The 18554-nt window shown below is 35.5% G+C and overlaps 1 protein-coding gene across 1 annotated transcript; it reads right to left on the reverse strand.

Moving 5' to 3' along the window:
- Positions 1–12842: 12842 nt before the first annotated feature.
- LOC141417841 (olfactory receptor 8B8-like) lies at positions 12843–13772 on the reverse strand. Its single transcript, XM_074057083.1, has one exon. The coding sequence runs from the start codon at positions 13770–13772 to the stop codon at positions 12843–12845; it is 930 nt and encodes a 309-aa protein (XP_073913184.1).
- Between the last annotated feature and the right edge of the window lie 4782 nt (positions 13773–18554).

An 18554-nucleotide genomic window follows, 5' to 3' on the forward strand; every position in this document is an offset into this window, starting at 1 on the left:
TTTTTTCCAGAGTGGTTGTACTAATTTACATTCCCACCAGCAGTGTAAGAGGGTTCCTTTTTCCTCACATCCTCGCCAACACCTATTGTTAGTGATGTTGTTAATGATGGCTATTCTAACAGGAGTGAGATGGAATCTTAGTATGGTTTTAATTTGCATTTCCTTTATTGCTAGAGATGGTGAACATTTTTTCATGTGTTTCTTGGCCATTTGAACTTCTTCTTTTGAGAAAGTTCTGTTTAGTTCACTTGGTCATTTCTTTATTGGTTCATTAATTTTGGGTGAATTTAGTTTTTTAAGTTCCCTATATATTCTGGTTATCAGTCCTTTGTCTGATGTGTAGCTGGCAAATATTTTCTCCTACTCTGTGGGTGTTCTCTTCAGTTTAGAGACCATTTCTTTTGTTGAGCAGCAGCTTTTTAGTTTTATGAAGTCCCATTTATCTATTGTATCTCTTAGTTGCTGTGCTGCTGGGGTTCCGTTGAGAAAGTTCCTGCCTATACCTATTAATTGTAGAGTATTTCCTACTCTTTACTGTACCAAATTTAGGGTTTATGGTCTGATATTAAGATCCTTGATCCATTTTGAGTTAATATTGGTATAGGGTGATATACATGGATCTAGTTTCAGTTTTTTGCAGACTGTTAACCAGTTTTCCCAGCAGTTTTTGTTGAAGAGGCTGTCTTTTCTCCATCATACATTTTTAGCACCTTTGTCAAAGACAAGTTGGTTATAGTTGTGTGGCTTCATATCTGTGTCCTCTATTCTGTTCCACTGGTCTTCATGTCTGTTTTTGTGCCAGTACCATGCTGTTTTTATTGTTATTGCTTTGTAATATAGTTTGAAGATGGGTATCGTGATACCTCCAGCATTGTTCTTTTGACTGAGTATTGCCTTGGCTATTCGTGGCCTCTTGTGTTTCCATATAAATTTAGCGGTAGTTTTTTCAGTCTCTTTAATGAATGTCATTGGGATTTTGGTGGGAATTGCATTAAACATGTGGATTACTTTTGGGAGTATAGACATTTTTACTATGTTGATTCTACCAATCCATGAGCATGGGAGATCTCTCCACTTTCTATAGTCATCCTCAATCTCTTTCTTCAGAAGTTTATAGTTTTCCTTGTAGAGATCATTCACATCCTTTGTTAATTTTGCACCTAGGTATTTGATTTTATTTTTTGAGGCTATTGCAAATGGAGTTGTTTTCTTATATTCTTTCTCAGTTTGTTCATTAGTAGTGTATAGATATGCTAAAATTCTCCTTGATTACCTGTAGGATTTCTTCTTTTAGCTTATTCTTGTGGGCTTCATTGGGTTCTTTGGCATAGTTTACCTTCTTTTTGTTCGAATCTGGATCTGAGTATCTGTTTTCTTCATTTCCCTCTGGTTCCTGTACTAATTTTTTGTTGTGGGGAAATTGGTTTCCCTGTTTTTTCTCTTTCCATCATTGCCCTTGGTGCGGGATCCCTCCTGGTTTCTCCATTTAATGTGAAGTGGAGATGCTATGTGCAGGCTGGGAGTGTGGAGGAGTCAAAGTTTTGCCTCTTTTCAGTGGTTTTTCCTATAAAATGTATCTCCAGCATCTCTCCAAGATTTTACTTTAGGAAGCATGCTTTCTGCTTCCTCCCTCTAGTCACCATCTTCAAATCCCCTTTGAACATTGACTTAGATCCTAATGTCATTTTAACTACCTAAATTCCAAGATTTTTGTTGCAGGCTGCAGCCTCTTTTTTTTTTTTTTTTTTTTTCCTTCAGGGCTAAGCCAGAGTGTTACCCCTGAATTTCTGCATCCTAGTAGAGACCTGATTGAAATAAGTTTGAAAACCTGTTTGTTTTTTTTAAGGTAGCAGTAGAAGAGAGTAATAACTTTTACATTTACTCTATAATAAGAATAATCTTCAAGATGTTTACATATTTAAATGTAAAAGCCTAAGCAGTTTATAACGGAGATCTTTAAAACAAATACCCTGGTTTTTGTTACCTTGAGTGCCATATTACTCTTATAGTAGCAATTTAAGAACCATTTTGAAGATGTTTACATACACACAAAAAAAGTTTTATAAATTAAGCATGCCAGAAAAAATGTCAACTTAAGCATGCATAAAATGAGCTAGAATTCCAGGAGCAGATTAAATTTTGCTCATGCTTTAAGCAAATTCACACACACACATATTCACACTGAAGTTATAACAGTTTCCTTCCCCTCTCTGGGAGAAGTTCCTGACCTATGGAACTCCTCTTGGAGGTTCCTGGGAATGGATCAAGCTCCCCTTCTGTCCAGTGGGACAGGACCTGACTTAGGACTGATTTCCTTGTGGTGGTGCTTACTGAGTCCAGAGAAGACTGCCAGATGAGTTGGTCCATTTCTCCTTGGAGTCCAAGCTGGGTCAAGACTGCTCAGAGAGTTGGGTCACAAGAGCAGAGGAAGACCTGGAATACCATCAGGTGGCTCGCCACCTCGTTCGGTCCCGTGTCCCTCTGTACTCTGATACAGCCCACTCTCCAGCCACTGGCTCAATGGGCCAGTCAGTTGGTATCTCACTGGGGTGTCCAAATGCTGTGGAAACATAGTCAGACAAGAAACCAAGAGACACTCAGAGGAGTGGAGAACTCAGATTTTATTTTTATGCCAGTGGGTTCAGACGTGTGTACCTGTGTCTGAGCACTGAACAAAGGATTTAAAGGATATTTAAAAAGCAGTACAGATCATCAGGTTATAAGTAATGTGCTGTCCTATCAATTAGGGGCTAGTAGTGGATTAGAGACCAAAGGTTTAGATAAGAACAGCAGGGGAGTCCTGCTTTGGAAAGTTTATTTACAAATGGAGACAAAGGAATGTGGGAATGAGTGCTTATCTCTCCATGGTGCCCTTTACCTCAATCCTGAACTTTTTGCATGGCTCTAATGGGAAATTCCTCATGTTTTACAGCTCTGTCTGAGGTTACAGCTTTTAATGGACAGCTTACCATGTTTTACGACCCTGTTTTAAGGCTATCTTTCTCTTCAAATGGATAGATATATTTTGAACAGCAAGTTTAAAGGAGCCACATGCTAGTGGTAACTCACACCCTATCTACATGGGAGGCTGAGATTGGGAGTGTCACAGTTGGAAGCCAACCCAGACAAACAGATTGTGGCACTTCATCTCAAAAAAAGACCCAAAATGGACTGGAGGTGTGACTCAAGTAGTAGAAAACTGCTTTGAAAGTGTGAAGCCCTGAGTTCAAACCCCCAGAGCAACAAATAAAAAGTTTGAGAGAAATTGTGTTACTGCCTTTAAACTTCCTTGGGATCCTTCAATTTACCCTCCATCTGAATTTTTGGTGTCCAGAATTAGTTATGACTATTTCACATAAACATGTGTCACTTATTATTATAAAGTATCAAATCCTCCCATACAAATTGCATTACCAAATCCTTCAAAGAATTCTTCCTGTGACATTATCACCCTTTTTCATGGGGTGAAGGATTTGATCCATGTAAATTATTAATAGAAAGGTGATTAAAGCTGATGGTCAGAGGAAAACATCTTCCGCAGTGGACTCTGCCTTCCCTTGAACTTGAGCAAGCTTCAGAATCACTGGAATCGCAGAGAGCTGGGGACCACCTCAGGGTCTCTGGTTCAGCAGGTCCTGAGTGGAGCCCAAAACTTGCATTTCTAACTGGTTCCCAGGTGATGTTGATGCTGCTGATCAGAGTACTACATTTTGAGAACCTTTGCTCTTGAGCTATCAAGAAGGTAGAAAGCAACAGGTAATGGAAACAACAATATTATCAACAGTTCTGTTTGATATCCTGTGGTGTACTGGCTCCTGTGGTTGTTTAGAAAATATGTTTGTGCAGAGAATTTCAGCTGTCACTGCATTGTACATATACATCACATTTGCTTTTCCAGTTATTTCCTCAATGTCACTTAGGTTGATTCCATGTTTTAGCTACCATAAATATTGCTGTGTTATCATATGTGTACAAATTCCCCTTGAAACTCCTTTCACTTCTTTTGACTATACGCTCAGATGTGGAATTGCTGAATTATATGGCAATTTTAATTTAAGTTTCTATGGAACAGTCATATTCTTCCACAGTGTATGCACTCTGTTATATTCCCTCTATCAGAGCACAAGGATTGCAAATTCTAAATATCCATGTCAACAAGTGTAATTTTTTCATTTTTGGAAAGTGGAGCTGTTTGGCTGTGTTGGAGGTGCACTTCATCATATTTTTACTTATATTTCCCTAATGTGAAGTGATGTGGTTAATATTTTTCATATGCTTTTTTAAACATTTGTACATCTTCTTTGGAGAATGTCTATTGAAACCCTCATCCAATCTTTGAATCTGTTTGCTTTGTTTCTGTGTTTTATGTGTTTTAATATATTCTGTGCATTGAATCTGTCTATTTTTATACTTTTCAAAAGATACACATGGAAAGCAAAAATATTCTAATTATTTTTGTGGCACAGGAGATGAAACCCAGGGTTTCATGCATGCTAGGCAAGTGAGCTACACCCACAATGCAAGCATGATTTCAGCTCTCCTGCTCTCTTTCCTCTGTATGTTCTCTCTGTGTTTCTCTCTCTCTCTCTCTCTCTCTCTCTCTCTCTCTCTCTCTCTCTCTCTCTCTCTCTTTGTCTCTGTATCTCTCAATCTCTCTGGATCTAGCTCTTTCTGAGGATTGAAGCCAGGGTTTTGCTAGTGTTACACAGCATTCTATCAGTGAACTACATCTCCAATCTCTGTCTATCTTTCTTTTGTTGCTTGTACCATAAGTGTCATGTAGAAGTAATTGTTCCCAAATCTGCTGTATGTTTTCTTTTAAGAGAATCATCCTTTTGATCTTATATTTAGGTATTAGATTAATTTTGAAATTATACTAAGATCTATAGTAACAAAAGCAACATGGTACTGGAACAAAACAGTCATATAGACCAATGGAATAGATTAGAAGTTCTAGAAATACATCTACACAGCTATGGCCATCTGATTATTGACAAATGTTTCAAAAGCATACTTGGAGAAAAGACAGCCTCTTCAACAAATAGTGATGGGAAAACTGGATGTATGTATGACAAAGACTGAAACTGGACCTCTAACTCTTACATTGTATGAAACTCAATTGAAAATTGATCAAAGACTTTTTTTTTTTTGCAGTACTGGGGCTTGAACTCAGGGCCTAAACCTTGAGCCACTCCACCATCCCTTTTTTTGTGTGAAAGGTTTTCTCGAGATAGGATCTAGAGGAACTATTTGCCTGGGCTGGCTTCAAACAGCCATCCTCTGATCTCTGCCTCCTAAATAACTAGGATTACAGGTGTGAGCCACAGGTTACCAGCTGATCAAAGGTCTTTTTGTAGTTGCAATGGGAAAACACTTGAAGGTATAAGGCATAGGCAATGACTTTCTGAATAAGACTCCAATTGCTCAAGAAATAAGATTAAATATTGAAACAATGGGATTGCATCAAGTTAACAAACTTAATAAAATCAAAATGGGATAAAATCTTTACAAGCTATTCAAAATATCCAGAATATATAGAGAGCTCAAAAAACTAAAGACTAAAGATAAATAATCCAATGAATAAATGAGCAAATGAAAACATAATTCTCAAGAGAAGAAGTACAAATAGCAAAGAAATACATGATGAAATGTTCGATATCCTTAACCATAAAGGAAATGCAAATCAAAACTTCATTGGGATAACATTTCTCCCCAGTGAGAATACACAATAGAGATACCTGCACAGCCATGTTAATTGCAACACTATTCATTATATACAGTGTATTTGTCTATCAGCAGATGAATGTGAAGAAAATATGGTACATACCAATAAAGTGTAATTCAACCATAAGGCAGAATGGAATTCTGTTGTTTTGAAAGAAAGTGAATGAAGCTTGAGATCACCATGCCGAGAAAGATAAGTCAACCTCAGAAACACAAATATCACGTGTTTTCACTCATTTACAAATCTAGACCTAAAAGTAATAATATGATATGATTGGAAAAGGGACTGTTCAGTATTGAGGGAATTAGTGTTCTCATTGAGTCATTTCTTATTTATATCAAAATTCATTTGACTATAGAAGAGTGGATCTATGTCTGGGTCTATTCAATTCCATTAGCATCTATCCTAGTCTTTACACCAATGCCACACTCATTTGATTACTGTAGCTTTGTAGTAAGTTTTGAAATCAGGAAGTGCTCCCCACCATTTTTTCTTTTTAAAGATTGCTTTGGGATTTTAAAGTTTCTTGTAATTCCACACACATTTCATATGGATTTTCTCATTTTGAGTGGGATCACATTGAATCTGTAGATTACCTTGAGTAGCATTAATATCTTGATTATAGTTATTCTTCTAGTCTATGAATGTAAAATGAACTTCCTTTTATTTATATCTTTGGTTTCTTCCAACAATGTTTAGAGGTTTCAAATACAAATCTTTCACATTTTGGTGAATACCTATATATTATTGCTTTTGATAGTATTTTAATAGAACCATTTGCTTTGTTTTGGAAAGATTCAGAGTTCCTGTATAAAAATACAACCAATTTATTGTTTTCACTTTTTCTGTTATTAATTTGCAATATTCACCAATTTGTACAGATACATTATATGTAGGATTTCCACATATAAGAACATATCATTTGCTAATAGATGATTTCTTCTTCCTTTTATATATCAATGTCTTATATTTATCAGCCTGATTGTATTGGCTAGTACTTCAGTACTAGGTTGAATAAGAATGGTCAGAGTGGGCATACTTACTTTGTTCTTGCTATAAAAAAATAATTTAGTGTTTGAGAATGGAGTGTGACAGTTGCTGTGTTCAGATACAGCTTTTATTATATTGAGATATCTCCCTTATATTCTTATTCTCTAAATTATTTTGTCATGAAAGGATGCTGAATTTATAACATACTTTTTCTGTACAAATTGAGCTGGTCATCTTTTTTTTCCTTATTTCTGTTGATGTGATATGTTAGATTGTTTGATTTTTTTCAAATTGGGTTTAACAAAATATTCTCTTATCTCTAAATTTGCAATTTTCATAGCAGTAAAATTACTTAATTCATTTACAGAACTGTGTGACCCTCACCATTTTATAATTTCAGAACAATTTTATCTATAACATTTCACACACAGTTCTTATTAGTTCCAATCTCCCCATAGCTCATGGGGAATTTTACTATTCTGGAAATTTTATAGAAGTGGAATCATAAAGTGTATGGTCATTTGTGACTGCCTTGAGTATAATGTTTCACAAAGTATAATAAGTTTTCAAGGTAATCCATGTAGCAGAACATGTATCAGCACCCCATTTCCTTGCAAGACTCTATATTTCATTGCATGGATGTATTGCATTTTTCTATTCCACTCATTAGTTGTTAGATGTCTCTTTCTCATTGTCTTTTCTCTATTATGAGTAATGTTATCATGAACACTCAATTACAAAGTAGAATTTGTGTGTGTGTGTAAAATACATTTTCATTTGTCTTGGGAATATATCTAGAGATAGAATTACCAGACCACAGATTAACTCCATTTTCAACATTTGAGGAACTGAAAGACCAACTTTCTAAATGGCTGTACCATCTCAAATTCTCACCAACATTTTATGAAGGTTGCATCTTCTCTAAATCTTCACCAATTTTTTTTATTATCCACTTTTTGGGCTACAACCTTCCTGGTGAGTTGAAGTGGAGTTTTTATAACAAAACCAGGCCATGATGTTGGAATCCTGCAGTTAGCTAATGGGGATGGTTATACAGCATTATGAATAAGTGTAATACCACTGAATTATAGGGGGATTGTCAGAGTGGAAGGGGAGAGGCTATAACAAAAGAGTGTATGAGGATGAATGTGGTGGAAATATTATTCATTCGTGTATGAAAATGGAAAAATGAGACCTGTTGAAACTATTTCAGAAATGGAGAAAGGAGGATAAGTGAGGATGATGGAGGGGGTGAATTCAACTATGATATATTATAAGAAAGTTTGTAAATGTCACAATGTACCCCCAGTACAAAAATAATATATGAAAAATGTAAAAAAATTAAAATGGCAAGAATAAAATGAGATAAGATGAAATGGGTATAAGACGTAAACAAAAGTCCCTGAGTTTAAATCCCAGTATTGCCAAAATTGAATAAAATGAGAAATTTTATGTAACATATTTAACAACAATTTAGCAATTAGATAATGAAAAAAATTATAAATAATGATTGGAAAAATGTTTATGAAAGATGTACCCAAAATGTTTGTTTTTCTGTTAGTAGATTGCTCACTTGAGCTAGACCATAGTTACAGTTTGGGAATAATTAATGATACTATTAAATTTGCCATTGATACAAGTACATTTATAAATTATATACACATGTACCTATTATAAAATTGACACCTTAACCACTGTTCAGGTTTATAAATAGAATATTGTCTGCACCACAGATCCCTCTGTGTGTCTCTTTTTGATTGTGGCTGGATCCTTTTTTCCCTTCTCCATTCTGACACTGTTGAAATCAGTTTTTGGCTTTTCTTTAAAACTTCTTCACATAAATGGAATCTCATTGCCATCAGCATCCAGCCCACCCACAGACAAAGTGGAAAAGGCACAATCTCACTCTATAGTGATGTCCATCCTTTCTGCAACTGTCACAAGACACATCACTCCAGAAAACACTGGGGACAATATGTACTAGAGCAGCCACCTCTAAGACATAGTTGTGTCAAAAATCAGCAATGTGAGGTGTAATGAGATACTGAAAAGGAGGATTTAATGCTTATCTAAGACTAAGGAGGTTCATAAAAACTGGAACTATGATATAGGCCACTTTTATCTTTTTCCATTTATTGAATAAACCATTCTAAATAACATTCACAGATTCTAAATTAGGCAATAGAGTTGTAATCTGAAAGATTAAGGATTATTTTTGGATCTTTCTTTTAAGTGATATCTTGCTCTTATTTGTGCTCCAAGAGCTTTCAATTCACAAAATCTGTTAGCATATTTATTTTTAAGTACATATTTTTTTTAGAAATGTGCTTAATTTAAATTCAAAACAAGCAAATCCCAGTCTCAGCTCTATAACTTGTGAATTGTGATTTACAACAAGCCATGAACATCTCTGAACATCAGACCTATCATCTACAAAGTCATAACTAAGATTTCCTCCAGAGATGATACCCAGTTCTTCTCCCAGGAGAGCAGATACCACAGACAAGACCACGTAGAGGAAACTGTGCTCAATGCTCTTTCTGAAGACAATTGTGACCCTCTGTGCATATCTCTATAATGATTTTGTAGTGAGTTAATTAAACTTCAAGTTAGTAGCCTCTCACTCATTAAAGAAGGAGGGAATCTCTGCCTCAAAAATAAATTGTGCTCAGGAAATCAATGTGAGTCAATGCCCTGTATAGCTATCCTTATCCCAACCAGCAAAAACCCTTGTTCCTTCCTATTATTGCTTATACTCTCTCTACAACAAAATTAGAAATAAGGGCAAAATAGTTTCTGCTGGGTATTGAGGGGATGGGGGGAGAGGGAGGGGGCATAATGGGTGGTAAGGGAGAGGGTGGGGGAAGGGGGAAAAAGGACCCAAGCCTTGTATGCACATATGAATAATAAAAAAAAAAGAAAAAAAAGAAATTGTGCTCATTTCACTGTATAAAGATATACTTGCATTAACTTATACATTAAATATAAATTACTTCATCTGATGTTCAGTTGAAATAACTGAAATATCCCCGGATATGATAGACATAGTGAAAAATAATGTCAATCTCCCCAATATACATGATATCATAATCAAATTTCAGTAGTAAATTTATTGTATAAGACAATTTTAGTTACTTTCCAGTCATAGTTTGCAATTCTGTGTTGCACTTTTAAGATACACCCTACATCTTCATCTTACTTTGCCTTATTTATGTGAGTTATGTATTAAAATACTGCCACAAGTTGCTAATTACTTAACAACTAAAATCCTGTGTGTTGGGGGCGGGGTAGTGTAGGGAAGCAGTGAGCAGTGTATACAGGGTAGCAAAGTGAAGTTCTGTAAGACTGAAGCATATTGTTTTGTTTTGTTTTTTGGCGATACTGAGATTTGAAAACAAGGCTTCATGCTCTACCACCGGAGTCCCTCCTTCAGCCCTAGCCCTATTTGCTCTGGTAAGTTTGAAGATAGAATCTGACATTTTGCTCACGTAACCCTGAATGGGTAAGCTTCCTCTCATAGCTGAGGTGACAGGTGTGCAATATCACACCCAGCTTTTTTTTTTGGTTGGGATGAGGTCTTGAAAACTTTTGCGCTGACTGGCATGGAACCATCATCCTCCAGATCTCAACCTCCTGTACACCTTGTAATGGCAGGCACACACCAACTTGCCTAGCTATTACTTGAGATGGGATTGTACAAAATTTTTACCTCAAACGTTTTTTCTCCCTGTCTCAACCTCCTAAGTAGGTAGGATTGCAGGCATGAGCCACTGGTGGCCAACCATAACCAGAAATTTTTCTGAGTAAGAATCATGCAAATTAACATTATGCTGGGGCATGGGATATGAGTGGTCACTTTAAACCATAAGTCAAGGATTTAGCAATGCCAACATCCAAAAACAGGCAAATGAGCCAAAGAATCTTATGCTATATTTTATAATACTTAAATATATTGTGAAGATTATAAAATGGTAAAGTAGCAAACATTATTACATAAGAAAGCATTTAAATTGTTTTATTAAAGATTATGTATTTTCAGATTAACCATTTTTATTTGCTTTATATTGTTGAATGGTATTTAATTCTTTATTTCTAAGCAACTAGAAAAGTATGCTTATCTGACCTGGTCACCATAAGAATAATTAAGTTTTAAGGACTGTCAAATAGACCATAGTGTGTAACAGACTAGTTGACAATAGGAAGACATTAAGTCTTTGCCCAGCATTGCAGAAGAAACTAACGTGGACAAGAAAGTCAACGACTGGAAGGTTATGAACAGAGCAATGGGGTGACCTCAATCTGACACAAAAGGAATGGGGGAGAGCTTTGAGTGGGCAGTGAGTGGGTGCTTATGATGTGATGGGGAGGTACAAATGTTGAATAAATAATCACACAAATACATAACAGTGATATTTTACTGTTTTCTCAAAGGGTAAAGAACACAGCATCCTATTCTTGAAAAAAATCATCAAAACCTAAGCTCTTTCACAAAATATTTCTGTCAAATTATCATTGCTCTCTCAACTAAAATATGATCCTCTAATACCTAAAAATTCACAAGAATTAGCAATTGAAAACCCACAAAAAAGCAATCATTTAATTTTTCCAAGGTCCTCCTGCCCTCATGATTTAACTTTTCTTGATACCAAGAAAATTAAGCCTTAACCTGTTCAGAGAAATCCTGTGATCCCTATGAAACTTAAAGGGACTTTCAATTCTGAGAGAAATGTCATAGCTAGGACCTTTAATTGTCCATGTCTTACTTCCTAAATTCCTATGTTTAAAAAAATCCTAACTAGAATCTCAGTGACTATTCATCTACTCCCCTGAAGTTGCTGTTCTTTCTCTTCCTCCTTCCTCACAAATGTGTACCTCCTTTTTCTCCATGGATTCTACCAACATTACTAATGCATGGCAGTTATAGCTGATATTTTTATCAAGATTTTTATGGCAGTAAGGATATTACAGTACTCTGCAATAGAACACAAATTCAGATTGCAACTCAATTACTCAACCTCAATTACCATTCTTTACATAGAGATCTCTTATTAGTGCCTATGGGTCCCTCAGTGTTCTGGCCGGAAGGCATGTTTTTCAGGCTCCTGTCTTTCTTATAGTCTTAATTTCTGAATTACAGAAATTGAAAACTTTCAAATTCTTTTTATTTTGTACAATAGTTAGCTACATACATGAGCAAATTTACTCTCAATTGTCCTAGATCAACAGGCCTGCTCTTCTGTCCAGAAATCTTTGCATTAAATCATTTTCTGGAACATAAAAAGCAACAGACAAATGAGATAAGTTTATATGTCACTGAGAAACAAAGTATAATTATTTGTGAAATGGAAATATTTTACTCATTTCATATTTAGTTAAACATATAATAAAATATAACAGACAAATTTGTCTTAAAAGCAGTATGTTGAAATGAAGGAACTATTAGTTTACTCTTCAATTGTCCACTAAAGTGATAAGATTTTAAGTAAATTGTTGACCTACCTGAGCTTCTGTATGCTATCCATGCAAAAATTATGTATGGGTAATCTACTATGAGCTATTTGTTGAACAGAGGTAAATATGAAAATTATGCCAATAGAAGCCTAGTGAATAGATCTTACAAGTGCACAACAGGTTGTATTAAATAATTCTTCTGGAACTTTGTATATCTGTAAGGTATTGGTATTAAAAGAAGACTTTTTCTTGCTTACTGTAAGACAGAAAGTCAATGGTAGAGACATATCATCCCATTAATGTTTACAACAGGAAATTACAGGCAGAAGAATAAAAAAATGAAAACCCTCTGCAATGGCAAAATGTCATCCTAGAGCTCCAATTGTCATTTTCAGAATAGTTCATTTTACCAAGAATAAACTCCATAAGGACACTGAAAAAATGTAGATAAAATTTTAGTTAATTTTATTATTAACAGGGAAAAATAATGAAAAATAAAACAAATGATGGGAAAAAGAAAACCTACCCTAGTTGGGAATTTGAAGCAAATGGAAAGGGTGCTTAACTGATATCAACACAACAAGAAACAAGAGGAAAATATATTCCCTTCTTGACTATTGTAATGAAACGGAGACTCCATACCTTGTAAGTACATACAGAGAGACACAGTTTCTAATCAAAAGTTTCTTCTGGTCAAGGTTTTTCTCAGGGCAACTGTAACATCTTTGTTCCTCAAACTGTAGATTAAGGGGTTCATCATGGGAACCACAATGGTATAAAAGATAGAAGAGATTTTTCCCTCATGCATGGATCCAGCAGAAGATGGCTTAAAATACACAAATGCACCTGAACCAAAGAACAGAGAAACAGCAATTATGTGGGAACTGCAGGTGCTGAAGGCTTTGGACCTGCCTTCATTGGACTTCATTTTAAGGATGCTGGAGAGGATGAATCCATAAGAGATAAAGATGGTGAGAATAGACAAAGTAACGTTGATGCCCACTACAATGAAAACCAGTAGCTCATTGACATAGGTGCTGGTGCAGGAAAGTTGGAGCAATGGCAGGATATCACAGAAATAGTCATTGATGTTCACATCACAGAAGGTTAGCTTCAGCATGAGCCCTGTGTGGGCCATCGCATCAGAAAATGCCATCAGGTATGAACCAAGCATAAGACAGGAACACAGTTTAGGGGACATAGCAATGTTATACAAAAGTGGATTGCAGATAGCCACATAGCGGTCATAGGCCATTGACATCAACACATATAATTCAGAAATAACAAAAAAACAGTAAAAGAAGAGTTGAGTCATGCAGCCACCATAAGAGATTATATTCTTCTTTACCACAAAGTTCATCAGCATTTTGGGAGTAAGCACTGAAGAATAACAGAAATCTATAAAAGACAAGTTAAAGAGGAAAAAGTACATGGGGGTGTGAAGGTTTGAGTTGTGTCCAATTAGAGTAATCATACTCAAATTTCCCAATGCAGTGGCCATATAAATTATTAGAAACACAAAGAATAGAGGGATTTGTAGTTCTGGTTGGTCTGTTAACCCTACCAGAATAAATTCAGTCAGGAAAGTGCCATTTTCAAAAGTCATGCTTCTTTACGGCAATCTGTGGACACAAGGAAAAGGAGATACTTTAGAGGAAACCCCAGTATTTCCCATTTTGTCTCTTCTCATAAAAGTTGTGTGTACACTGACAGTGTCCAGGTCTAGCCTGATGCAAACCCACAGCCTCTAACAATCACCAGGACCATGATGCACAGTGGAATAGACTTCTATCTATCACAGTATTGATAAGCAAAATATATACAAGCATCTCTCCAAATTAGACTCATGAATCAAGGGCTGTGCTTCTACAAGCAAACCACAATGACCATTATTGCAAATCAAGGGAGAAAATGCAGATATGTGGAATGGGACAAAAATCTCTCTTGTCTTATATCATCTCTTATTCCTTCATTTGATTCACCCTCTTAAAAAATTAGAAATAGAACACTTGGCAACATGGTACTTAATTCTAAGCCTGATAATAGTCTGGTGGGTTGAGAATCCAAAAAAATTGTTTCTCATACAAACGTATGGGTCAGACTGCAGAAAAGATCCCTATGTCAAAGAACTGTACCTCTAAATGTAGAACATGGGAGTTCTTTTCAAGAAGAAGGAACTTACAGATGATGTTTACACTTTGATTCCCTAACACCTCTGAACACTCTCTGTTTTCTCTTGAATAGATTCTGCAGCCAATTCTATATGAGTCTCATGTCTACACAAAATTGGAAATAACAGAATTTACCTTATATCACTGAACTTCTATCTCAAATAAACAAAGATAGTAATATATCTGGAATTCAAGAACTCACTATCCTTGAGCCAGTAAACATTTGTGTTTCTTTATCATTATTTGCCACCACAGATCCTGAAGGGCAATTTGTAACTTTGTATCTTCAGTGCCTTTTGCACTAAAGTGGTACAGCATGGACTGACTTTCTATGTGCCCTGGAAATCTTGATGAACTACAGATCATTGTTTCTACTTGTGGCTTTATGTCCTTTCACATAACGGAGGAAAAAGAGTCATCATTATTACGATACCTGTTACCTTTATTAGATGCAGAAGCTTAATGTGAATGTAATCATGAATGTAGTTGGTAATAAGTAAAGGCTTATTAGCTATCTTCCCCAAGGAATGGGTTGCAGGTAGAAAATGGAAGTGAGGGGATTGTGTTTACATCCTCCACCATAATCTGTTTTGAATTCCTGAGAGACTCACAATCTTTATTCATGTTTTATCTTCACCCATGGGAGTGTACAAAACCCAATGCAGAATCAAAAATAAACTCTTGCCCCCCCATCATCAAATCTGATGGGAAATGTATTGTATTGTTTCTCTTCCTTCCTACATTCTAACTGGAAATTTTCTTTACATTCTAACTCCATGTTTTTAATTTATTTATCTGAAAACTCCCAGGCATTGCCAGACATTAGTTCAATTGTCTCTCATGGAATAACTCAATTTTAAAAATTAGTTTCCTGCTTCTAAAGTGTTTATTTCTATACAAAAACTGGAAATTTCTACTGAGGATCTTCCTTGATGTTTAATTATAATAACGAATTTTGGAAGTTACCCGAACTCGGTTTGCTTTGGCTTCATGATTTCTCAACCAGGTATGGTGATTAGCATCACCTCTTTTATTAGGTCGTCCTGACAACGACATGAGCTACTTACTATAGGTCAAATGATTAGTTTCTGGCTTATGGTACATAGTCAAGAAAAGTCAGTCGTCATTTTTATTCTCACAGCTGTGCTAGACCCTTTTATCACTGCATTCATCAGAGAAGTTTTCCTTTTCTTTTTTCTGCTAAAGAATGTCAGGATAATTCATGGATAGAGTTTAATCTTTTTAACCACTAATGATAGATAAAGTGGTTATCCACATTTGAAAATTCATTTAGATACTTACCTTACAATATAAATAAAATTAACTCAAAATAAATATCAGATCCAAATTTATGAAGTAAACTAATAAAACTAGTATCAAGAAACATTGAAGTTGTCTTTGTGATTTTGTGTTAGGAAATGTTTTCTAGGATATTATACCAAAAACACAGTGAAAAAGAAAAACATAAAGAAACTGAACTTTATTTTTATTTTTTTTTAATTTTTCTAATAATTCTTATTCTTTTTTATTTTTTATTATTCATGTATTCACATGTGCATACATTGTTTTGGTCATTTCTCCCCCCTGTCCCCCTCCCCCTCCTTCTCCCTTCCTCCCCCTCCAACTTCCAGGCAGAACCTGTTCTGCCCTTATCTCTAATTTTGTCCAAAAGAAGACATAAGCATAATAAGGAAGACAAAGCATTTTTGCTAGTTGAGTTAAGGATAGCTATACAGAGAGATTCCTAGCATTGCTTTCATGTACAAATGTGCTACAACACAAGTTGATTCATCTCTAACTGATCTTTACACTGGTTCCTGATCCCCTTCTTGTGTTGACCTCTGTCGCTTTAAGGTTTCTGTATTAGTTCCTCTGCAGTAGGGAAATCAAACGCTTTCATGTTTTGGGTTTTCTACCTATTCCTATATCTCCCGTATGTGCTCTCCCCTTGTCATGTGAGCCAGTCTAACCACGTTGCTGTATTTGCCCTAGATCTAAAGTCCACATATGAGGGAGAACATACGATTTTTGGTCTTTTGAGCCTGGCTGACCTCGCTCAGAATGATGAAACTGAACTTTATCACAACTAAAGACTTTTGAGGTTGAATTGATATCAATAGAAGGAATAGATGACTCACAAAATGTGAGAAATAGTCTTAAATCATGTGTCTGATAAGCATGTAGTATCCTGAATTTGTTAATAACTTTTACAATATAAAAATACAAAAACACAAAGAAGTCATTTTAAAATAGGCTGAGAATTTAAACACACATTTCTCCAAAGAAGATATACAAAATCAAGAGACAATGTAAAAGTTGTTCAAATGATTAATAATCAGGGAAATGCAAATCAAAATCAATCAAAATGGTACTTGAGATACACAAGATGGTTATAATTAAAAAGACAAGGAATATCATATGTTAGAAAAGTGTGAAAAAATTGGATATATACACATGGCTGGTTGTAGAAGGCCAAATATTTGCAGTTACTTTGGAAAATGGTATGGCATATTATCACAAATGCAATTATGCTACAGAGTTAACAGATGAGCCAGTAATTACCAATCCTATGTACATGACAAACAAAATACATGTCCAAAAATATGTACATGAAAGTTCATAGAAGCATTATCTATAATAGCCAAAATGAAAAGTCCAAATGTCTTCAATTCATTGACATGTAAATTAAAATGTGATCTATCTATACAATAGAATGTTATTTAAGCAAAAAATTAGGACAATGGGATTGGACTTTGAGCACATGATAAAAGCTTTAGCACACAAGGGAGGGGTGAGGATAGGTAAGACACCTAAATAATTAGCTAGCATTTGTTGCCCTTAATGCAGAGAAACTAAAGCAGATACCTTAAAAGCAACTGAGGCCAATAGGAAAAGGGGACCAGGAACTAGAGAAAAGGTGAGATCAAAAAGAATTAACCTAGAAGGCAACACACAAGCACAGGAAATTAATGTGAGTCAATTCCCTGTATAGCTATCCTTATCTCAACCAGCAAAAACCCTTGTTCCTTTCTATTATGGCTTATACTCTCTCTACAACAAAATTAGAAATAAGGGCAAAATAGTTTCTGCTGGGTATTGAGAGGGTAGGGGGGAGAGGTAGGGGCAGAGTGGGTGGTAAGGGAGGGGGTGGGGGCAGGGGGGAGAAATGACCCAAGCCTTGTATGCACATATGAATAATAAAAAAAAATAAAAAACTTTTACAAGTTCCAAAATGCATGAACCTTGAAGACATTGTGTTGTTTCAGGAAAACCAGTCACAAAGAATGGATATCATATCATTTAATTTATATGAACTTTTCCAAGAGTGGCTAACATGTAGACGGAAGGTTGACTAGGGTTGAGAATGGGGAATAAAGGATGATACCTGCAGAATCTGAGGTTCCCTTTTCAAGTATTGAAAACATTCTAAAATTGTCTATGTTGATGGTGGAACAACCCTGTAACTAAAATTAAAACCATTGAATTTTGCAGTTTAAATATGTGAATTATATAGTATGTACACAACTGTATAAATTTTATGCCAATGAATTCATTCCTGAAGTTAATACTAGAGTCATAAAATAGTTTTAAATGAATGGTAACATAAACTCAACATATAGAAATATGTGTCACATAAATATATACAGTGCTTACACAGTAATTCTTTCTTCCACTTTACTAAATAAGAGGAGTAAAATCATATTACATGCACATATTTATTCTTAACCATGCTGTTTTTATTCTGACCAAGTATGCACTCATTATGTTATTTTTTATTGGTTGCACAGAGGGGATCATTGTTATATTTCTGTACATCCTCATATTGTACCTTGGCAGGGTTTGCCCCTACTATCAATCTTCCTCATGCCCCGGCCCAATGCAAAAGGCCGCATTGTTCTACTTGCTATTTAAATATGTAAGGTACATCAACCATATTCAACCTCCTTTACCTCTTCCCTTCATCCTCCCCCCTCCCACAAATACCCACCTCTTCCCAGTAACCTATCTTACAACTTTATCCTTCATTTTTAATTCCATATTCATTCTTCAAAGGGATTTTCTGAAGGTATCACAGCTGTGAATATACTGTACTTTGACAAGATTAATTGCATCTATTACTCTCCCTTTCCCTCCCACCCCATATTATTAACAGCTTTCAGTACATTCCATAACATCATCTACATACAAAGATGGTGTATTTTGATATTATTGATTAT

Source organism: Castor canadensis, chromosome 2 (assembly GCF_047511655.1).
Source record: "Castor canadensis chromosome 2, mCasCan1.hap1v2, whole genome shotgun sequence".
NCBI lineage: Eukaryota > Metazoa > Chordata > Mammalia > Rodentia > Castoridae > Castor > Castor canadensis.

Excerpts from the sequence above, each read along its gene's own strand:
- LOC141417841 (XM_074057083.1), bottom strand. The coding sequence starts at position 13,772 with ATGACTTTTGAAAATGGCACTTTCCTGACTGAATTTATTCTGGTAGGG.